Genomic DNA, 24057 nt, shown 5'->3' on the forward strand with positions numbered 1-24057 from the left:
CCCCCCGGGCCCTGCTGCGGGACGAGCCGGCGGGTCAGCGGGACGGGGCGGCGGGGGCCGGGGCCGGGGACGGGGCGGGCGAGCGGCCCCCAGCCCCTGCGCGGGGTGCGGAGCGGGAGCGGAGCGCGGCGGAGACCGAGCGGCAGGTGCCGGAGCCGGAGCCCTTTATAGCGCCTGGAAGAGCATCTCCATGTTGGTGCGGGCGAGCGGCCACCCCCCCGGGGGCTGGGGGACCTCCTCTGGGGAGAGCGGGCGGCTCACGGCGCCGGGGACGGGGTGGGGGCGGAGGGACCTGCGGGGACACCCACGGGGACACGGGAGACGCGCTCTGCCGCGGCCCGGCAGGCCCCGGTGGGCAGCGGGAGCGGCCCCCCCCAACACCTCGGGCCGGCAGCTCCCGGGGGCAAAAAGGCAACCGGGGCCGAGTGCCCGGGGGCAGCTCCCGCCGCGGGGGAAGCTGCTCGGCCAGGCCTCGGCAGCACCGGGGAGCCCAGGGGCTGGCCGGGCACGGGGCACCTCTCTGCGGGAAAGGGCCCCAGACCCTCCCCACTCCCCTCCCGGGGCTGGCAGAGCTGCCCCCATGCCATCGGTGTGGAACAACGAGCCCCCCACCTCCCCGGGCATCCGGCCTGCGAGCGGCAGGACCGGGGGGGAACTGGGAATCCCGGGGGCCGGAGGACGATCAAACGTGTCTGAGCAAGAGGAGTACCCCACCGGCAGCCCCGCTCAGTGCACGGCTCCCGGACCCCCGGGCCCTGCCAGAACCACCCCCGTGACCCCGGCCCAGGCTGCGGGGAGGTGCTCAGAGCCCGGGGCGAGCTGTGTGAGGAGCCCTGGGGTGTCCAGCAGCTCCTGACACCTGCTCTGAGGCCACTACCAAGGAGGTGACAGTTCGGACCCAGCGTTGGCCACCCCTCATGGAGCTGACAGTGTCCGGGTCCGCCTGTCAGCCAGCGGTTGTTCACTGCCGGTGTTTAATTCATTGCGTCACATTTAGGGATTCTTAATGAAATGTTCCGTGGCGGCAGCAGACCGGCACAGAGCACCCGTGCTCCCGGCACGTCCTGTTTATCGGGACGCTCCCAGGCCGGTTGGCCACACGCCGCGGCCACGGGGAGCTCGAGGCCCTGGCTCAGAGCTGGGCGCTGGAGCTGATCCCGTCCTGTCAGGGCCAACCCGCTCGCTCAGGAGACCCTTCATGGGCAGGAGCGGGCAGGAGCCTGCTGCCTGCACAGCCCCAGGGATGGAGCTCCCATTCGAGGTGTTTTGACCCCAAAGGAGCTGCAGGGAGGGCAGTGGTTTGGGGGCTGTGGGCGCCCAGAGCTCCCGTGCCCGGGGAAGGGGAGCTATGGCTGCTGGCCCCCCATGGCTCATCCCCCACATCTCATCCCGCGCCGCTGATCCCACCCGGCTCATCCCGCCCGGCTCGCCCCACGCGCTGCGGGTAGGAAGCGGCGCTGGGCAGGGAGAGCGGCAAACAGGAAAGGGGCTGGTGGGAGCATCACTCCAGAGCCACCAGGAACCGAGCCCAGGCTAAGAATAGCAGCCGAGCAGCCCCCGGTGCGGGGCAGGCCGGGAAGGAGTGATCCCACCGCCAGGCAGAGCCCCTTGGCCACGGCCCCCGCGCTCGCTGCGAGCTCCCGGGGGAGCTGCCGGGCAGCCGTGGAGCGGGACCTGCCATCCGGGAAGAGGAGCCCAGGAGGGGCCGCGGGTCGGGAGAAGGGCCGAGCAAACGCCAGGAACAAAAGCTACTCGGAGCCGAGGGCTGCGGAGCCTGCGGACACGGGATGGGGAAGAGGCGCTGGCTCAGCCAGCCCTGGGCGCTGGGGGGGTCCCGGCCGCCTCCCACGCCTGCTCCGGGCTGTGGGGGCTGCCTGCGTTCCCACGGGCAACACACAGCGCTGGGGTGAGCAGAGACCCTCAGCCACCACTGGCTGCGTTCCCAGAGCCCCTCAGCAGCCGGATCTGTCACTTCTGACAGCAGCATGGCCACGGGGCCAAGGCTACGACGAGGTCTCGCTCTGCTGCCCACGGCGTGCAGAGCCTCCGTCCCCACGCCCGCTGACGGGGACGGGACGGGAAGCGGAGGCCCACGCATGGCTCCTGCTTCCTCGCCAAGCCCGGCCACATCCCCAGCTCCGGTCTCGGCCGCCGCCATGCCAGGGAATGGCGGCAGCGGCCACCAGATGGGCAGGACGGACGGGGGGACCGCGGTTCTCCCCACGGACACATACTCACCACGAGGCAGCCGCACGCCCCGTCGCGCGTGGGGCCGGTGTGGCAGGACGGCCTCACTCGTGTCACCGGCCACCCGAAGAGCCTCCACAGGGTGCTGGGCACTGCTGCCCCCTCCACAGCGGGTTGGGGGATTTATGGGACCTGTGTCCGCTGGGAAGGTGTCGGGGCTCTGGCTGCGCACACGCCGCCCTGGGCAGGACACCGGCCAATCTCCTCCCCATGGGGGCCAGGCTCAGTCGGGATGGACCCACTTCGGTGCCTTATTGGCTTCTGTGGCCACGTGACCGCGCTGAAAAACATCATAATTAAGCTACAAACCGCTGCCCATAAACTAGCATTAGAAAGTGACAGCGGAGATAAGTGGGACCCCTGCGGCAGATAACGCGCCATGGGAGAGAGACCCCGCGGGGAGGTGGGGGGCACCGGTGGGTGGCAGCAAGCGCGCCAGCACCCACGGCCACGCTGATTTATGGCCCGGGACGGGAGGGAGGGGGCTGTGGGTGCGGGGCAGGATGCCTTCGGGAGGAGTGTGAGCCCACCACACCCACCAGCGCCGGGACCTGCAGCCGGGGCCTGCCTGGCCCCAAGGGTCTCCTCTGCCGGGGAGGGCAGGAGGAGGCTCCTCCAAGCACGGGGCCCCAAACAGCACTTGAAGGAAGCGGGTGCCCCTGGGCCGGGGAGGTGACGGGGCTGCCGAGCCCCCAGCAGTGGAGCTGGGCACAGTCCTGACCCACGGGTGCTGTGGTGGCCACAGGGCTCGGGTTTCCAATCACCTGGTGAAAACACAATGGTGGCAAAGCCCGGCACCGGGGCAAGAGGCCACGTGTGAGACCTCTGGTCCTGCCAGAGCCAGGATTTGTTCCCGCCGCTGGCCCTGCGCCTCGGCCGCCCATCACCCTGGCGTGTCCCCGTGTGCTTGTGCACAGGGTCCTGCTCTTTGCCATGTCCCACAGTGATGACAGCTCCGAGGACAGGCTGGCCACCGCGGCCCCGAGCCCTGTGCTGGTGCAGTGAGGGTTCTGCCCTGGCCGGGCGGCTGCTGGCAACCGGACCAGCGCGGCAGAACCTGCGATCCCGGGCTCAAGAGCCAGGGGAAGGCTCGTCCCCCCTCGGGACCATCACAGCCCTGACACGGGGTGACGGTGACGGGCCCTGCTGTGTACCCACGCTGAGCAGGGGGGAGCAAGGAGCCCCCTGGTGCCGCGGCTGTGGGGAGAGGAGCGGGAGCAGCGAGCTGCGCAGCCCTGCTTGTTTTTTCCTTGCTCTGCAGCTGAAGAGAGGAGAAAAACTAATGAAAACAGAGCTCTGGAAGAAGCGCCAGGCTCGGAGCGGCTTCCGCCCCAATCCCCAGCAATTATCAGCCGCATGCCAGATGTTCCGACGCGATGCCAATGTCAGAGAAAATAAATCTGTGGCAGGTTCAAGGTCCCTGCCGGGCCGGCACGCAGAGGCTCGCGGCTCAGCACCGCGTGAGGCGGGGACGGAGCTGCGGGGCGGCCGCAGCCACTTCCTCCCGCCGGGCATTGTTCCCCCGGGAAGCCCCGGCCTCGTGCCGGCCGCTTGCTATTTTTGCAGCAAGGTGCTTTCAGGGGCAAATACGTCCCTGCTGGCCTTGGGCACTTTCCTTTGCACAGGCCTTGCCAAGGCTGCAGCCCAGCTTCTGCAGCGGGTGCGTGGCCCCGGGTCAGGGCCGGCGCAGGGGCCGCGGTGCAGCCCAGCAGGTCCCGGCTGGCGACGGGAGGGCCGATTTGGGAAGGCGGCTCCGGAGCAGCCGGGCAGGGCGGGCACAGGGGGCTCCGGTTCCGATGCTGGAGCCCTTTGCAGGGGCAGCACTGAGCCCTTGCCCGTTCTCCTGCCCTCCTTGTCTGCCTCGTGGTGGGTTTGGGCTGGGACACGGGACCAGCGGTGCCCAAGGAGAGCCTGGATACCCCTGGCAGCACGTGCCTGAGCAGGCAGGAGCAGCCAGCACAGGCAGAGCCTGCACTGAGGGCTCCCTGCAGCCCCAGGGGCCCCTGGGGATGGGGAGGAAGTGCAGACAGGGGTGACATTTTGGTGGCCACAGGACCCAGGAGGGAGCGATGGGGTGGCCCTGGACTTCCAGCCACATGGGTCCCTGGGGATGTGCTGGGGAGGGGACGGCTGCTGTTCAGGGCTGGGGATGGGCCCCAAAGCTGCTGCCCTGCCGCAGCGCTGGCAGGACCAAGGGACCGGCGCAGCCTCCGCTTTGTGCTGCTGGCGGACCCAAGCACCGGCACGTCAGTCACCAAAGCCCCGGCTTTTGGTCCAGCAACTGTCCTGGCCCATCCCATCCCCTCCCGGCCGGGCCGTGGGTCCGGCTCAGCCGTGAGGCAGCTGGAGCCCGTGGAGCCGCACCACCCGCCATGGGTCTCAGCCGTGCTTTGGCTCCTTGCTGGTGTGTAGCCTTGATGCTCAGCAAAGCATATCTCCTCCTCGGATTTTATCTTCATCCACTCAGCTTATCGGCGGCGGGGCAGCCCTCCTGCCTGCGCCACGTTCCCGGAGCGTGCCTGCAGCAGGTGTGGTCAGCACTACTGTTTGCCAGATCTGGCTGCCTGCGCCGCCGGCTGCCCGCAGTCCCTGACTCCGGGGCCTGTGCCGATAATGCGTGCGCGGCGAGGACTTTGGCGATAGCGTTCCCGATGACATTACCTTGTCCCCCGCATTCTTCCGATGCCACGCACGCCTTCGCTCGGGGGCGCGGGTGGGCCCGGCGCATGGCGGCGTGTGCAGATGCTGCGCAGGCAGCGCCGGGAAGCGCTGGTGGTCTCTTCCCGGGGGGACTCATTGACATATCAGTCACATAGTTCTGCATAATTGGGACTTGGATGCAGCCTCTCTTTATGTTTCCTCTTGGCAGTTGCCAACAACATGAAGCACTCCTGGGTCAAAATGACAGCCTTTTGTTTACTATTCCTGCTTATGTGCCTCATTTTCTTCAAGGATAAGAGCTCTTTATAGGAATCTTTATTGTGATGAGGTTAGCAGAGAGAAAGATTTCTCTCTAGCTTTCTCTCTCTCTTTCACAGCTGATTAGCGGGGTTGGCCCATGGGGACAGAGACGTGGAGCTCGAATCCAGCGCTCGCCTCGGGGTCCCCCGCCACGAACCGTGTCTGCTCCGGCGCAGTCGTACCCCCCCCCCAGCCCCGCCAGCACCCAGCCCCGTGCAGGGTGCCCAGACCGGCCCGTGCCCCCGCAGCACCGCTCCCCTCGGCTTCGGGTGGGGCCACAGGGACGGGGTGTCACCAGCCCGAGCAAAGGTACCGCGAAATCCAGCCACCCCCAGGAGCTGGGGCAGGAGCTTACCAGGAGCACAAACCTCTTGAGCACGCAGTTACTATCCCAGCCGTGGTGGTCCATCCTTTGAGCTCCCCTGATCGGTGGTGATCGACCCCGTCAGAACCGCCAAGAGCAATTCTTGCACCTGAACTTGGCAAAATGAGCAGTGAGAGACGTGTGATGCTCCAGCAAACGGTGACCCACCGGTCTGCAGCGTGCAATGGACTGGTTTTCAGGTTTGATCTCGGGAGGGACAGTGACTGGGCAAGAGATGAGGAGAGATGTGAGGGCGGTTGGTGACAAGATGGGGAGAAGCTCAGGGAATAGATGGACACCAGTGAAAATCCTTCCCCCGCCCTGGGCGATGCCCCACGGGACCATCCCAGCGGGTCCTTCACCCACTGCTGGGCTGACACCAGCACCGTGGGCGCGGTGACCCAGCCTCACCTCACAGCCCTGTCCCAGCCAGTGGCCGTGGGGTGACACTTTGGGAACAGCAACTCTTTTTAAGAGGAAAGCAGCCTATCCTTGAAAGTTACTTTCTGAAGGTCAAGAGTGGGACTGTGACAGAGCAGCCTGACAAACGCATCTCCCAAAGTCCTTGGGCCCGATAATGTATGTCCCGTGCAATGTTGACACTAGTGATCCACCAAAGATCAGGTTAACAAGTTTGACGTTAGTGACAGCGTGATTTGTTCAGCGCTGGCTCTGAATTCATAGAGCGGCTGGCCTTCGGTGATAAACTATTGCACCGCGCGCACGAGGCTGTGGCAGTTGTCACCAGCCGGAGCACCGAGATGAAAAGGAAGCAGAGCTCTAATCAAAATACAGTGGTCAGTAGAGGTTGAGCTGAAAATTAAAATGTGCTGGTACTTTTCCCTCTCCAGCCTTGCTTTCCAGGCAGCCCTTTCTGCCAGCGCGGGGCGAGGGGAGAGGCCGCCCCATCGCCTCCGCGCGGCTCCAGCAGCTCCTCTCGCTCGGTTCGACGGTGAGGACAAACCCATCGCCCCACGTGTGCGAAGCATCCTCTGCCACCTCCCGGGGAGCCCCGCCACTGCTGACCTTCAGGGCCCCCTTGCAGGGAATAAATCCAGGGCAGCGGGGCGTCAAAGCCGCCCGAGCTGCACCATGGAGGAGAACTGCTGTAAATAAGGAAAACCAACACACCAGAGAGGGCAGGAGACGTGAGCGGGCTCGGCAGAGGAGCGGGGCAGTGCGGCACATGCCAGGATTGAAGTGAGGATGAGATAAACCCTCTAGAAGGAGGAGGGAGGGGGTAGGCACAGTGCTGCGGCAGCACGGGGAGCGGGGACCCTGCCTGGGGGGACCGGGGACCCTGCGGTGAGCAGGGGCAGATGGAGGTGCTGGGGGAGATGGAGCCGGTCTGGGGGCAGCACCAGCAGGGAGCAGCACCCGGGGCGGTGAGGAGCCGACCGGCTGCTCTCCTCCACGTCACCCCAGCAGCCCTGGGAATGCTGCAGCCTCTGAGCCCTCCACATCAAGCAGATCGAGCTTCCCCATGGCTGGCGCCTGCCGCCGCAGGGAGAGGAGCAAAGCTTTCCTGGTGGGAAAGGAGATTTTCTGCAGAAACACCCAGAGATGGGCTCCTGAAGCAATTCCCTCCTGGAACTAGGTCTTCTCCTCCCTCTCCCCTCTGCTCAGCGCCTGCTCCTGTGATGCCCTGGGGAAGGGGACGTGTAGGGGCTGTGGGACAGCGCGAGGGCTGGAACGAGCATCCTGCCCAGGAGTGAGCTGCGAGCTGGGGACTAGACCTCAGGTGAGGCTGAATGTGCTCAGTGCCCCTTTATGGTCCGACACGTTTACTGCATCTGCTCTGAGGGATTATTGCCAGGAGAACGCTCCAGCGTGGGGGAACAACTGCTTCACCTGGCTGCAAACAACGGCCACGAGCCTGGGTCAGGGCAGAGCACGGCTCAGGGTTTGGGACAGCTCTTCCCAGCTTCCCCTGCTCCCCAGATCAAGGCCCCTTTTTAGGTCTGAACGAGCAGATTTCTGCTGTCTCTGGAGAACAGACACTGGGGAATTTCCCAAGCATGGACGCCCGTTGCAGGACAACCCTGCCCTCGTCCGTGGACCCACCAGCTCCATGCAGGGCCCAGAGCTGCTGAGTCTTGCCTGTGAGCGTGGCCGGGGAGGGCTGAGCTCATCCGCCCGCCCTGCCCAAGGAACTGGTATTTCCCCAGGGGGACACACACCCGCCAGGGGGACTGAGGGCAGAGACACAGCAGTGCTGCTCCTCAGCCTCCCAAAAGGGACGGCAGAGCTGCCGGTCACTCCCCCTGCAGCCGGGGGTCACACCAAAGGGGAAAGTGATGGAAAGAAAACACCCCAAAACTGTCCAGCGAAGGGAAGCAGACTTTTGGCCTGCACCCCTCTGCCCTGCGGCTGGGGACAGGCTCTGCCCCCCACAAAAACTGCGTGTTACAATCCATCAGCTCCGTGTTCAAACCCAGGAGCTGTCAGTGATGAAATCCTTCAGCTTCCGAGGAATATGGGGAGGGCTGTATCCCTGTGTGCCAGAAGGCAGACACTTAACTGCTGTTTCTTTGCCATACAATCTCCCACTATTAAAATAAGTGGGGAAAAAAAACCTCCTAAACGCCCTTAAGCACAAGAGCTCCTAAACATTAAAAAGGAAGAATTTCCATTTTTATGAGTTTAGCAATGCGGAAAGTGCCGGCAGCCCCGCGGGAGGGAGCAGCGGAGCGCAGGGGCTGGCTGCTCACTTGGAGCCGCCTTTGTGGCAGCGCGGCGTCTCCCTGAGTGGGCCTTAAGGTGCTAATACACGTGGAAATGTAAATACGAAAAGTGCTTCTTAGTCTTTTAACACGCACCCACCTCAGTGACACGAGAGACGGTTAAATGATTCCTGCAGTTCCTCTCTGGAGCATGCTGGTCAAGGATTCCTGGTGTGTTTGCTTCTTTGGATTATTCCTCCTGCCTGCAGCAGCCATTACCGCTCGGGTCTCCTCCCGCTGCCGGCACAAACCCTCCTCCCGCTGCATCCCGCGGCGACAGCGACCCACTCGAACCACGGTGTGTTCTGGCCATCCCGCACAGGAACCCCCCGGGGACATGGCGGGCACCTCGGGCTGCAAGGGTGCAGCGACCAGGAGGAGAAAACCCGTCCTCTTGCCTCCTCCTCGGGGCCCATCGCACGGCCGGGCTCAGAAAACCTTCATGTCTCGCCTTGTCCCCCCGCCCCGAGGCGCAGGACCCCCCCAGCTCCCGAGGAAGAGCCGCTGCTGAAGGGGGAAGGTGCAAGCGAAGAGCAGACACCAGCGGTGCAGAACAATTCACATTTATTAGTTCATACAGCTAACACTCGCTAAACATGCGTTCAACACTTATTGGTCACATTTCCACAGGTAGTCAAGTCACAGAGCAGAGCAGCGGGGCAGGGGCAGGTCGGGCTGACACGGACCCACGCTGGCCCCGCCGCGCGAGGGGGACCGGCCGTGCCCTGGCACACCCGAGACGTGCCGGCAGAAACATTCATTTGGTCATAGCGTAGTGACGGAATGGCAGCTCCCGAGAGGCGCCGCACGGGGCCCGCTCCCCCTCGGGTGCTGCGGGGCGAGGGTGGCGGCAGCCGGACACACTCCTCCTGCCCCGGCCCCGGCTCTGAGCGTGCCAACGGTCACCGTGTGTCATGCCGAGGCAACATCCTGCTTCCCTGATTTACACAAGGGATCGTGGGAAAAATGAAGCGTTTTACCGGGAGCAACCAGCGCCTGGAACATCAGCGGAAGGACCCGGAGAGCGGGACCGACCCGTTTGGAAACGTCCCGCAAACCAGCCATGGGCCGACACAGGCACAGGGCAGCAAAGCGGAGCCGCTCCCCTCTGAGCTGCCCAGAACGTTGGCGCGAGGCCTCTGCGAGGTCCCGGGCTGCAAATGCAGCTTCTGCAGCCCATCTGCCCCGGGACAGAGCTGCAACCGGGCCCGTGGCTCGATGGGCACCAACAAAAACCAAACCAAAGAGCCCCCGTCCTGCCGGGCTATGCAGGGATAGGCGGCTGCAGGACACTGTGAGCGGTGGCTCGGTGTGGCAGTGGCCACAGTGGTCACCGCCATGGCCCAACGCTTCCCGGGGGCACGGGCGGGCTGGGAAGTGAAAACCATCACCCGGTGCAGGAACAGGAACCACCCCCAACCCACGGGAAGGGACACAGAACTCCAGCCATCACGGCCCCTGTTCTTGGCTGGCAACAAACACTGGCAGTATTTTGTTTTTCACACAATCCCTTTGAGATGATAAACAGGATGTCACACGAGGTAGTTTTGTTATGGAAATTGAGTCAATAATGTTATCAACTATTACAAGACATTTTATAAATTGAAAGAAAACAATGAATCACAAAAGGCTTTGTTAAGGTTGATCGTCATCTGGTTTCAATTTCTGTTTCTTTTTGCCCTTGGGGGCATTTCTTCCACTGAACCATGTTGCTTCTTTCATAGACTTGTTAGAGGTCAGCTGCACAGGAGCTCTTTTTTAATTTTTTTTTCAAGGGGAAGATATTGCCTGGATTGGCCTCACCAGCTTTTCGCAGGGCTGGCTTAAACTCAGATTTGCAGCTCCTGGCTGGTGAGACTGCAGGGAAGGTGGTTTTGGCCCTGCAAACTTTTGCTGACTCTTGCGGCTCGGTGCCAGCTCTGCCCGGCCTGGACGGGGCCTTTTGGGTGCTCCCAGCAGCTGTAACTGAACCAGTTTCACACGTCAGTACCTTTCTCAAGCAGCCCGACCGAGCTACGACCTTACCAGCCCATGATGGGGAAGTTGTGCTGACTGGAAATGAAGATGCTCTAATTCATAAGCAACAAACCGAGCACGGAACACCGGAACTGGCGGCCAGGGACGTGCTGAGAAATTCCCATTTTCCCCTTTTCCACGAGCACCGCCGGGAGGCTCTTCCCATCAGACCCCAGCTAAGCCTTCAGCAGGCAAACTGCCCACAAGACAAACCAAACGTTTTCCCCCCAAATCTCCATGTGGGGGCTTTGTTCAGCTTCTGATGGGTCCCCCAAACAAGTCATGAAAGAAGCAACTGTTGCAACATCAAAACTAGGGTTTCTCTGGGTCACATTTTAAATACTTATCCCTGAGCTTCTGTGTATTGCAAACAACACACCGTGAACCCAGAGAAACGCCACAGCTTGACACTGACACCCTATGTATTACCCTTGATTCACACATCATCTACAACTTAAACATTAGCTTCATACTTAAACTAGTTCCCCAAGTTTCCCCCTTTCTCCTGCCTTTTATGTGGCAGGGATGATTGCCGCTTATTATCCTGAGAAATAACAACATTTTCACAGACACCAAGCTTCATAGCTTCAAATCAAAACCAAGAAAGAAGAAAGAGTGAACGGTAAATAGCACATTCACAGGAGAATCTTTTTTTTTTTTTTTCCTCATTTTAAAAAACGTAGTAAAGAGAAAAGAAATTCAAGTTTTTTTAAAAAAGGTTGGTTTGAAGGACAAGACTTAAACTCCTTAACCCGAGGCGCCTGTGGTTCTGTGCAGAAGCCTGAAGAGCAAGGGCAGGTTCTGCCGCGCGCAGCTGAGGGAGGGACGGGCAGCGAGCGGCACCGGACGCGGGTTCGAGCTTTTGCACGGGCAACTAAAGGGCAGGGGCCCGGCCACCGGCCTCCCCCGGCGAGCGAGCGCAGCCCTGGCGCAATGCCGCAGGCCGGGAGCCCTCCTCGCCCTCGCAGGCTCGCTCGAAGCAACACCACAGCGCTGGGACAGTGGGTGTCACCGGGCCAGCAGCTCGCCAGTATTGGTGGCCCTGCAGCTGGCAATCTGACCGGCTACTGTGCACTGATCAACCCGAAAACGCCGTGTTCCCCCTTTGGTCTTTGCGTGACAGGAGACAGCAAAAGCTCAGGATTTAAGAATTACAGAAAAAATCCAGAGCTGCACCCCGATGACCCAAAGCACCCAGTGCCTCCGCGCAGCGCTGCGGGCTAGCGGGCACGAGACGAGGACAACGAACGCCACTGGCATTATTAATGCTTAGAAAGTAGCCGACGTGCAGGCAAACCCGCCGGAGAGTTCGTCCCCACTGCAGCAGCTCTGCCGTGCCCAGAGCCCCCCAGTTCCGAGGCACCTGGTGTCTCCCAGCACCCCGCTTGCTCTCTGCCGCCCAGCCCTGGCGCGGGGCCGGGCACACCGAGGACCAGGACTCGCTGCTGACACCTCAGTGGGGTCAAGGCCCAGCTCAGGGGACACAAGCCGGGCCCAAGGGCAGGCAGTGGAGGAAAACCCAGGCACTTTCCAACAGCTTTTGTTGAGGTGCTGGGGTCTTGCCCCCCGAGCTGGGACTCAGCCCCATCAGCCGGCAGCAGCAGTTTCTGCTCCGTTCTCGGAACTGAGGGACAAGCTTCAGGCTGTAAAAGAGCAACGGGGGTACCTCGGCAGAGTCCCTCTGAGTATGTGAGCCTGAGCACTTCAAATTTATGTCCCAAATCTCTGCTCAGATTAAAAGTAACTCTTCAGCTTTCCATCTGCACAAATGCTATGAAGGAGAGGAGGGGGTCAGCCAGCCAATTTATCTTTCAAATCGGGGATAAAAATTGACTTGTCATGGCAGAAAATTCTACCAAAGACTATTATTGTTGATTGATTCCTCTATGACAGAAGGTCAGATAAGCAAGAGCAGATAGATACCAAAGATAATGAACTTCCCCCTACTAGCATTAAGCACAAATAAAATATGAGTCCCTGTAAACCGAATGTTACGTGAAGAATGGAACAAAAATTCCAACCTTTCCAGGGTGTCCTTCAAACCAAATTCACAAATACATCTAGTGACTGACCTAACGTCTCTACATCTCTAGCTACATTCCTACTTCTCATAATACCTGAGTTTGCAATGCAACACATTCACTTTACCCTGTTTAAAAAATACAAGTCATTAGAGGACTTGGTGCAGAAGATATTAAGAACAACTGTCCGGTGAGCTAGGTTCTGCTTCGGTATACCAGCTTCTTCCTTACTTGTCAGTTTAGTAAGGCTTTTCTACTCCCTACAACAAATGGGTTATTTGTTAATGGATACTGCTGCCAATCAACCTTTGTAAAATTTGCTTTATGCAACAGAAAGTAGAACATTCTTGTCCATTCATCAGCATAAATGAATTTAGGTTGTTTTGTTGGTGGTGGTGCAGCATTAGCCTTGGGAGTCTGTTTTGGATAAGCACAGAACACCTAATAGATTATTTTGGTTCGGTATTTGGCAGTAAGATGACCACTTTTATGTACACTAATTAAAACAAACTCTTATTCATCAACAGATTATAATAATTCAGTAACTGTAGAATAAAATTACTCCTATGCAATTTTAACAATTCATTGAGTGTATAAAACAGCAAGCCAGAAGATAACCCGTAATAAAAAGATCATATCAAGCTATTTGGAAATTAAACTTAAAAGCTGAGAAATACTTTCTAACTTACAAACAGATACACTAAAATCTTCCCATTTACACTTGAGGTATAGGCTGTATGCAGAAGGCTTTCCTGAGAAATACGCGCTTGTCTCATTTTACAGTCAGAAAGTAAATGAGATTTACGGAACCACCTTTGGATTGTGAAGCTCTATCAAGCTGAACTGCTGCTGGGCCCAGCAGCTGTTACCCGTAACATCCTATTTAAATAATGAAAAACGAGCAGCTAGTGGACTTCTAGAAAAAGGAACCCGTCAGGCTGGCGGCTGCCCGAGCGGGACGGCAAAGGCGGCGATGCAGTGGGACACGGCACGGCCGCCGACCGACCGCGGGGTGTGCCGAGCCGGGGGGACACGGCGCCGCCGGGGCTGCAACCGAGGGAGCACCCGCTGGGCGAAGGGGAAGGAAAGACTTTGGTGAATGAGGTTTGTCTCCTGTTCACCGTCACATTCATCTCACAGCAGCTTCAGTCCCCTGAGCAGTACTCGCTGTGCGCCGCAGCCCTCACCAGCACAGGACAAAGGTAGCAACTGGTCCCTCCTAGTCCGAAGGAACAGAAGTTGTTTCTCAAAATATTTTTAAAACAGCATTCAAACGCTTGCTGATGAACCCTCTTGCTACATAAACATCAAATTCATACCTAAGGACAGAGGGAAGGAAATCCAGCCAGGGCGAGGCGGCTGCCTAGGAGAGTGACTGAGTCTTTGAACGTTAATTCTTAATGAAGGAGATGAGAACAAGAGCATCTCATCCAACCTCCCCACCACCACCACGAGCAGGAAGCCACGAGGTTACTCATGAGAATACCCAAGTTTAGACAAACGCCAGCACTTAGCAATTACTCAGAGCTAACCAGCTGTCATTAAACCAGTTCTCCACGCCGTGGAGTGGTGTGGAGGTTGCGAGATGGGAAACCCAAGCCTTGCAAGACCTAGGACAGAGCAGTTTACCAAGAACTGCATTAACACCCTCTTCCCTGGTCAGAAGGGATCCCACAAGCAGCAGAACGGTCCTGGCAGGATATGACTACGGATCACACATTCCCTGAGGCCAGCAGAGAAAGCCATGCCGGAGGACACCGGAGTCCCGTACCCCGCTACACAGGTCACGCTTAACCACAGGGTACGTTAACTCTTCCCAGAAACGGGCTGCCTGGGATTGCTGCAGTGCAGAACCCTCCTCAGCAGTCAGATACCACCTTGGAGGAATGCACTAAAAGGGGAATCCTGCCTCTTCTCCAAGTGAGGTTTTTCCCGCTTTTGTGAACCTAAAATGGACGTTAAAGAAGTGATGAGAAATTACTTGCAGTTCTCTAGCAACAAGAGTACCTTTGTGTAACGCCAGGAGCCTGCTCCGAACTGCAGCCACACAATTCCAGTCGAGTGGAAAGGTGCTGCAGCGATGGTGAGAGGCCAGGCTGGGGCTGGGGGCAGAGCTGCTCCTGCAGCCCCCGGGAGGGGCCGGGCAGCTCGGGAGCCCTGCGGTCCCGCTGCGGCGCGAGTCGGGGAAACCGTGGGAGCTACCACCTGCATCTGAAAACTGCCAGGGGAAAAGAAACCAGCGGGCTAGACAGACTTTTCCTTCTTCTCCACTCCCTGCCTTTTTTAAATTATTATTATATCTAAAGAAAAAAAGCTTGGCACTTCTCTAACACCTGCTTCTCCAAAATCGTCCGTCTGGGATACTAACAGCTCTGTCGATGCGGTGAGGCTGTTTGCTCTCTACGACAAACGCTTTTGGATAGAAATCATGGAAAGAGCAGTGCGCGAACAGCATCTTCTCCTTGAGGTAGTCTTAGTCAACTCGGTCCCCAGCCCCCAAATACAAAAGAACTAACCCTAACAAACACTGTAACATTAAACATCTTCACATTCTGTAAACCGCTGGAGAATGCATCTGCTGCATTCATACAGAACCATGTGCATCGTGTTGAAGATCATACATTCAACTCTGTCGTGAAATAAATATATAGGAAAAAGAGTAAAAAAACAAAAAGAAACAAAAAAGATTCTTGCTACAATGGCAGGGACGCCCACCGCCCCGTCTCCTGCCTGGATCGCGTTTGCCCCTCTCCCGGGGTGAGCCAGCTCCCTGCCTGAGGCACAGCGTAAGGCACCGGCCGGGGCCAGCTGGGCTCACTCTTTGCTCACGCTCGTCTTGCAGGAATGTAGAACGGCCTTAAAAAGGAGAGGCAGCTGCTCCAGGGGGACGTTCACCATTTTTCCTGGTAAGAAGAAAAAACAGATTTAGCAGCCACTCCTGAATCAGATTTCAGAGACACCTAAGCCAGCAACGCTGGAGATGGTTTTACCTTGAACCTCTCAGAGAAACAGTTAATCATCCTACCGCTACATTAGATATTTGATATTCATTTGGACATAACAGGATTTATTATTTACTGAATCGAAAGCAAAATAAACGGGCAAAGTCAGATCAAAATGATTTCTCCACAATGAAGCAGTATTTATAGAAACTGGGAAAGACTAAATCCCTCTCTCCTCAAACTCCCTTGTTGATCTCAATGAGTAAATTACAAGAGCTGCTCTGTGATTATCATCTAGTTCATTACAATGGAGTAGGATGAAGCATACGGAGCCTTGACACAGGGAGGCAAGTATCTCCCTTTGCCATAACATCCAGGAACAAACAATATTTTAGTAATACCAGACCTTGTGGATCTAATTAGTGACACAACTGCATGTGAAAATTCACCTGCGGATTTCAGAGGTCCGGACGAGCTGAAACCTGGGGGCTACTCTGCAGAACTGCTCGCTGCCCTGCTTATCACCTGCTCCTTAATTAGGTGGCATTGCAGGAATCTCCTTATGAGAGACCTACTCAAGCCAGGATTACACCCTTTTGAGACAAAATGCCTCCGAGTTGGGAGTGAAAGGAAGAAACTAAAATGAGAACCTGACCAAAGTACTTAAAGGGTGGCAGGTCAGAGCAAGGTACGTCTCCCTGGGAGTAGGACACGATGCCACGTCCGCCAGCGTCACAGGGACGACCTGCAAAGAGCCGGCTTCGATCGGAAAAGGTCCCACACAAACATCCTCCACCGGAGTCGACAAGAATTTCACTGTTACGAATTAATTTTCTTTTAAAGGCAAATTTCGTAACTTGCACGCGATCCCAGTGGGAGATGAGCTCAAAAAGTTACCTGCAATATATCGTATCTCTGGCAAACACATCATTAAATCCGGAAAACGGTTTGGCTGGTGTGGGTATTTGTACTCCGTGAAGTCCTGGCAAACGTACCAATACCGCTTGTTCAGCTGCTCCAGCTGGGACGCGTTAGTCAGACCCCTGATGTCTGAAAGGGAATGTGACGAGAATAATGAAAACATGACAAAAACATCCTACAAGAGCGGCAGCCTCGCACTTATTGCCATTTCTGCCGGAAAGACAAACTGATTGCTAAAACTCTAAGCTGGGTCTCTGCTTCGGAGACTGGTTTCGAGTGCCCAGTTGGGCAAATACTAAAACTTCCGTCTCCCCTCCGGGCACGCCTGCAGCACGGATGGGCCTTTCCACACATGTCTGGGTACAGGATTTCCTTCCACGGAAGACGGGGATGAGAACAGTTAATGGCCTAAGCTGCTCATCTGCAGAGCTCAATGGATGCTCTTGGAGATAACAGCTCCAGCAACCTTAAATCCCTGCCTGCCTGGTGTAAAGTAGCTGTATGTCAAGGTTTAGTCCTCACAGCGGATTCAGCGTAATACTTCCTCAGACAGAAACATGTTGATTTTAGCTATATCATCTTGGCTGAGGAAGGCGCTCAACTCTATAATTCAAGGTATCATCATATTTCTCCCCATCTGCTTATGAATTATGTCATATGAGCTTTATAAACTTGTCAACTTCTTACTTTTAAATTTAGCTTTGCCGATGTCAGGCAACACACTCAAAGGAAAAATGGACGTTTCCAAGCTCTCAAACTGGCAGGAAGTCCCACTGCCACCGTCGAGCATGATCAACGGCACCGGCACGCTGCTGGGGGTCCTGGGAAGGATCCAGCGCGCTGGAGCCAGGAAGCTCCAGACCCTCGGTGCAGGCTCAGTATTGTAAGACCATCTGACGGAAGAGGCATTTATCTACTGCCCAAAAGCTGACTTTTAAAAATAATTCTCAGGTATTTCACATAAAAAATTGCAAACTTCAACTAAAAATAAAAGAAGACAGGAAGTTAATGAAAATACATTTTGGAAAACAATGGAGACAGCTCGAGAAGTGTATTATCCAGCGTCAGGAAACTGCCCAGGGAAGCAAACCGGAACCTCAGCCCGGCACAGATTGAAGCGTCAGCACTATCTCCTGCTGGAAATGAGTGGGGGAGGAGAGAGCCTGCAGCACATTTCCACAGACTGCAACGATCTTTCACCGTACAAAAGACTTTGGGGACATTTATTTCCAAAATTACAGCTGAACACCATCCATTAAGCATTTGCCTCTCAACAGTTTTCTTCATTTACAACATGAAGAAATGTCCTGCGAGGCCCCACAGACGCGGGGCCACACCAAATGGCTGGGAAGGGGGATCCACAGCAGTGGATCGAGACAACGTACAGGAGTGGAGACAGGGACAAACACCACTGAGGAACAAATCCCACCTATTCCAAACTATTTCAGCCCACTACAGTTGTTAGGAAATGACCAGGATCTTCCAACACATTGAAGAATCACTCTGCATGGATTTTGAAATGTCCAGGGTCTTGCAGCAGCCTGGACTGCCGGCTTTAACACACTGGTTCATCCACAGGACAATGCAGTCCCTTCTCAGGCAGAATTCACCGCCTGCACATAAATACTTCATTCATGATTACTTTTCGCTTTGAAGAGTTAGCAATCTAAAAGTAGGAAGTCAGCTAGGTGACCTAAGTATTTATCCTGAAGGTAAATATTTAAAGACTCAGAAAAGCTCTAAAAGAAAGGGAGGACTCATTTTACAAATCCACTCTTTAAAGCAGAAAAATGAACAAATACATTTTCTAGTTAAAAACCCTTGACAGGTTGTTATGCAAATAGTCAACATTTACTTCAGAAAAAAAAGTCATGCACATCAACTGGTTTTAAAGTGTCATTTAGTTAATCACAGAATAGTTTGGGTTGGAACTGACCTTAAAGACCATCTAGTTCCAACCCCCGTGCATGGGCAGGGACACCTCCCACTAGATTTTTTAGATGACACATCTTTGTCCGATGAAGTTTGTTAGCAGCTGGTAAGTCATCACCCACCCAAACCTTTCCCAGAAAGTTTTCACCAGCCTCTCTGCTCTGTTCTTGTTCTGGCATTGGTACCCTTGGTACATATGTAAAATGACACACTTACTGTCGTTGATGCCTATATTTAAAGGTAATAAAAACTTTCTAAGCAAATGAATTCATTCACTTGCAGGATTTCACTCTGCACAGCGGCAAATGCATACAGAGAGGTTTCAGAGCTCGAGCCTCTTCGTGGGTCTCGGACCCCCGCCTCCCATTTCTCATCAGGGAAACAAAGATTGCTCAAACCATTCCAGAGAATTTCTCCAGTGGGGCCGATACCTTCTCTTCATCGACTCACCTTGATTTAGAAAGTTAATGGCTTTCATACACGCGTACTCCTCGTTGCTGACCTTCAACTGGTTAAATTTGCGAAAGAGGTAGATCAATCGCTCCATCACCTCCATCCCCTCTTCACTGAATCTGGAGGATAGAGATCACACATCAATGTATACAGGGCACAGTCCACACAATAAAGGCAAGAAGCTTATTAAAATAACTTCAGAGATTTAAACATCTTGCAAGAGAATTAAAAAAAATTGTCATCAAAACCACTTCAAGTCTGCTGGCACCATTAAAGTAGAAGGAGGAAAATGACTCAGTTACAAACTTAACTGCTACTTAACTGCTAGATATTTTAGCAAAAAAACATCTCTCAGGGATTCAGTTCATCACCAGCCTGCTCTGACAGAGGAAAAGGTTTGATGGAGCCAGGAACATGCAAAAAACTTCTTGTGTGCTTGCAGGCACGCTGCTTTGCCTCTCTACGCTTGTATTTCCCCAGATTTCAACAAGGATTGTGCCTTTGCACTTCACTGGGCTAATGGGAGGTTTAACTAGGCAGTTTGGGGAATGAGATGAGATTTCACAGAAATGTGGAGTCTTGTAGGACATGAAAATATCCTGCAAAACACCCGTTGTCCTGCCAGATGCAGGGGCTGGTAGGTATTTCCCCTCTGCCTGGTGTTGCACTGTGCCCATCTGTGACAGAAGGCGGCTCACAGCCGCGTCACGCAGCACTGCGCCTTACTCCTGATGGATATTTTTGCAGGTTAAAAGCACCTCTAGCAATCCTTGGAATACTTCCCCCATTCACAAGACAGGCTGCCTGCAGCAGTGTTTCACATGTTGTCGCCCCTCCCCACCTCCCACCCTTCTTCAATTTGTGCTTCCCACCACCTGCAGCAGCCCAAGGGCACCTGCACTGGCCACCAGCAGAAACACCAGCGCATCCCCGGGGGCCTGGGGGTGTCCCCAGGAGCTGTGCAGCCACACAGCACCCCGTATCCCCCCCCCGAGAGAGCTGGGAGCGGTGCTGCTTTACAGCAAACTCTGCAGCAAACACCCAACCCCACATCCACGTTGTTGGCTTTAAACAAACCCCTCTGGCCTACAAAGCTGATCCGTTCGTTTTAACCTCTGCCTACAGAATCAGCGCAATCCCCAGGCCGTGGCTCTGCACAGCACCTCGCAGGGGATCAGCTGAGCAGCAGCACCCGAGCAAGGCTGCCCCGGGACTGCAGGAACACGGACCCCAGACCCCGCTGTACAGACACCGCCTCCCGGAACAAAGGCCATTCCCAACAGCAGAAGTGTCTACAGCTTCTCCTATCTGCAGAGCGCTGTTGGAAACAGCCTTGTTTTAAACCCTGACCCACACACAACAGCGGTGCACGCTTCATTTATCTGGCAGACAGGTGAGGAAGCTCACCTCCCGAAAATTCCCGGGAGTGACTCACAGGGAGCCTGCACTTCCACACAGCTGTATTTATTGCTCATTCATTATGGTTTGCTAATTTTCCTTGGCTGAGAGCTTCTGGAGTGAGACATACTGCAGGAAGGCTGGGATCCCTCTCACAAATACAAATGTGCATGAAACTACAAATAACCAATGTTAAAGGGAGTGAAACTGCAGGCTATGGCCTAAGGATGAACCGTGCACTCTAAGGAACACACACCATTCCCTTCTAAACTTTCCCCCTCAAACAGGACGTGCAGGATGCACTGCACTTAATAAACACCTATCAAGATCCAGAAAAGCACTGCTGCCAGTGCGGACCGTCCGGGATCCTCCGCTGGGATCTGGATCCGCCGCCCGCACCAGCCCTGGAGCATCTCACCAGGCACAGCCGTGCTGTTTCCGACTCTGTGCTGTCGGCTGAGAAGGAGCCGCGCGCTCGTCTCGAGCGTCCGCGCTCGCCAAGGGACGGAGAAGGGCAGGAGAGGGCACGCTGATGCACAGGGCGTGTCAATCTCCCCAAAATCTCTGGGGAAATTGCCTGATGGAGATTTTGTGGGTGCAGAGCGAGGTCCTCCTGCCGAAGGGAGCGCTGAGCTGCTTCCTCAGGAGCGCTGCCCCATGCACAACAGGCAGGAGTGGAGCTGGAGGGCGCGGAGGGCTGCTGGTGCCCGCAGGCACGCTCCGGACCTTCCCACGTGTGCCAACGGCCTCTCGGGAACACATCTCACTGCAATACCCCCCGGTTTCAAAGAAACCACATATTGCAAAAATGCTCAGAAGTGGGACAGAAGTGTTTAGGGAAGCTTCAGCTGCGCTCTGGCATTGTACAGCACAAAGAATAAGAGCACAGCCAGAAAGCCATCTTTGAATAGAACAGAAATAGAACCTTTTTCACTGAATAATACCTTATTTTGGCATGTGTGTTTGTTTACTTCAAAGTTATTTGTAAAATGCATGGTGGATTTTGACCTCAGAGAAGTGAAAACAAGCTATCTGAACTCCAGGTCACTTCTTCAAGAAAGTAATATTGTAAGTGATGAAAGCCTTGTCGGCTAATCTAAAGTTGTACAAGTTTTCTTGCTCTCAAGTTGACATAAAAAATCGTGCAGGTGCAAGACTGTAAAGCTCAAGAAGTTAATGAACACAAAGACCACTCAGTTGTCTGTTGGGTTTAATTGTTTTTAGAGCATGCACATTTTTACCAGCCACTCATCACTTCATAAATCCAGGAGAGCTCTTCTCTCATTCCTGCAGTTGAACTGTCTTACTTTTCTGTGCATACTTTCCTCCCCCTTTCAAACAAAGCTGTTCTGTTTTTCACAGCCCTATTTCTTCTCGAGGACTGACTCCTCCACACACTTTTCCTTGCAGTTTACACCAGGCAAATTTCTGGCTGGGAGTTATCGGGATCAGCTGGGGAAGAGGGGGAAGGGAAGCGCTATCAGGAGTGCTGGGGGAGGTCAGGAATCTATTCATTTCAGATTCATCTCCAGAAAAACAGCACAATAAGAAAACATTTGATCTAGCAGACAAACAGAACATTTAGCCAGTTGTTAGAAGTGATTAAAACACAGGGGCTGGGGAGCTCATCCTGTGCCTTCACTCCTCACCTAAGCATCAGCACTGCTCCCATCGATTTACTGAATAAGAACAGGATTTAACCCCAAAGCGCCAGACTATCACAGCTCGGTGAGATTTCTTCAACCAGCTGCGAGACCTAAGGAACTTCAGTTTGCAATGATTACTGACCAACGCCAGAGGGAAGGGGGGCTCTCTGAGAGAGCCCACAGGTCGGGCACCCCTCCCTAAGAGCTCCTCTCAAATCCAAAGGGCCACGGGTGCATCGGGCAGGGGGGCTGACACCCCCGGCCTGTCCCGCTGCCGCCTGCAGACAGCCAGGCTACGGCTGAACTACCATAAAGACAACCAGGAGGGAGCCACGCAGCTTGAGACACCTCTTCCACGTCCTGCTAAATGGCTTTTTTGGGGTGCATTTTCCCATGTTCCTAATGACAATTAATGATACTTGAAAAGCTAAATCAGAAGAGACTGCAGAAACACTCCGCTCCCAAGAACACCTATTTTCATCCATGTGCACAGATCTTCTCTGAAGGACTTCTGAGGCGACCAGCTCTGAATTGCCACTTTCTGAAGGGCGAGGATTCCTCCTTTGTCTTGTTTTCTTACCTCTCGCTTGTATTTATCGCAAACCCAAAATGAAACAAACACTTCTCTTCTGAGGCTCTGACCAGGACAGCAGGAACAAAAGGATGGCTGAATGCAGGAACAAGTGTTATTGTGGTTTTCTATGACTCTCACTGTGCCTGGCAGGAGCAGCACCAGATGCACGATGAATGGCCGGGCAGAACAGCGCCGTGGAGGAACCTGCCCAGGAAATGAGACACCTGGGTCCTGCTCTCGGCTCCTCCACGGTCTCAGCCAGCCAGCCCCTCCGCTTGTCAAAACAGACGCACAAAGGAACCTCAAAGAACCGTTAGATTCTGCGATGGCCGAGGACCACAGCAGTATTTTAAATCTCTGCTCATCAGACACTTAGATCCCCTGACGACTCTTGCAAAATCGCCGAGCCTAGCGAGGGCAGAGCGCAAAGGGGGCAGATATTAAAGGGAGGGTGGGCAGCAGTTTTCGTAAATCCTACCTATTCTGCCGTAACATCGTGAGTCTGCTACCAAAAGGAGGATCGGCCTGGCACCAAGACTACAAAACAAAACACCCAAACCAAATAAACAACACCCTGACCAAAATGATAAATGAAAGGCAGGTTCCTCAGAGCATCAGATAGCACGTACTATGGAAAACACACGAGCTAAGTTGCAACATCTTTAAATTTATGTAATCAAAACAATGAAATAGCAATTAATAATGAACACTTTGATAATACAGACAACCAGCTTTGTGAACAACCCTTCCCCTGGCCCAAAGGGTTTCTAAATAAGACCCTCCATCCTGTATCTCAGGGTTACCCAAAGCGTTGGTTAGTTTTACTCTCATAAAAAAGGCAGTTTGTAGGGCTGTGCTGGAGGACGACAGCATTGCCAGGGGAAATTCAAACAGCACCATGCACCTTCCCCTGCAGAAGGAAGTCTTGATTCAACACTGACTAACCATGGCGTACTTTCTAAGGCTGGAACAACCATTCCCTGAAAGTCAGAAAAGGAAAACAGCAGCTGGTGGGGTGACCCATCCCAGAAGAGGTGGTTAGTTGGTCACAGGGCCAGAAACACGCACCCAAACGCCATCCTGCCGACAGCTCCTCCATCTCCAGATCTCACTCCCTCACCCTCGGGCTCAGCCCAACGTCTCACCTGTGCAGCTCGTCATCAGAGGGAGAGTACTTGGAGGTGACGTCCGCAAGGTCACCAAAGATCTGCTTGCTGTAAACAGTCAGCGAGGAGAGCAGGATCAGCTCCTGCCACGTAGAGCTGAGCAGGCAGGTATAGTCCTTGATGGAGAGTTCGCAGAAGAACGGCAGCTTCTTGATCCAAGCAATCTGCCTGAAAAGCAACTCATCCGCCAGACGACACAACAACGCAAACAGCTCTGCCTGAGTCACTTTATACCTGCAGGCACAGTTAATATGAAGGCATAAAAACAATTAACAACATTGAATGATGTCATCTGATGAGGCACTTGAAGAGCAAGGAAAATACCACAGGAATTTGTCTTCAAGTGCCCAACATGCTGGTGCCCAGAGGGTCATGTGGTGGCAGGAGTCGCGATGGCCAGCACCCAGCCTGCCTGGCCGGGAGCTGTGAGGGGATCCCCCCCCAACCCCTGGGGTCACCCACCCAGCCAGCACCCCGCCAGCCGGGTAAGGGGCAGCTCTCACCAACGGATGGACTATCCAGCTTTTTTCCACCCATGTGTACTTTTCCTTATTACCCCGCTTATTACGGGGCCTTTTGTACAGTTAATGCAGTCTCAGGGCTGACACCCATCGCTCCCGCGCAGGCTCAGCCCAGCCACATAGCCCAGAACCCCACACAAGGTCCGTGCGTGCCAGCTCCAGCCCCAGGTAA

At 55.3% G+C, this 24057-nt stretch overlaps 1 protein-coding gene across 4 annotated transcripts in view; it reads right to left on the minus strand.

The window, feature by feature from the left end:
* Window positions 1-8842: 8842 nt before the first annotated feature.
* The window catches only part of NR6A1 (nuclear receptor subfamily 6 group A member 1), a 97497-nt gene continuing 82282 nt past the window's right edge, over window positions 8843-24057 (minus strand). For 2 of the 4 annotated variants that reach the window (XM_074845933.1, XM_074845936.1), the window contains exons 6-10: window positions 23344-23598; window positions 18578-18699; window positions 16172-16324; window positions 15930-16019; window positions 8843-15235 (exon numbers count right to left, since the gene is read on the minus strand). In XM_074845933.1, the coding sequence (XP_074702034.1) occupies window positions 15147-15235; window positions 15930-16019; window positions 16172-16324; window positions 18578-18699; window positions 23344-23598 (709 nt within the window). In that variant the 3' untranslated portion in view covers window positions 8843-15146. The remainder of the gene's footprint in view (window positions 15236-15929; window positions 16020-16171; window positions 16325-18577; window positions 18700-23343; window positions 23599-24057) is intronic. The other 2 variants (XM_074845935.1, XM_074845934.1) reach the window with 1 other exon arrangement.

This window comes from Strix aluco, chromosome 20, assembly GCF_031877795.1.
Source record: "Strix aluco isolate bStrAlu1 chromosome 20, bStrAlu1.hap1, whole genome shotgun sequence".
In the NCBI taxonomy this organism is placed as follows: domain Eukaryota; kingdom Metazoa; phylum Chordata; class Aves; order Strigiformes; family Strigidae; genus Strix; species Strix aluco.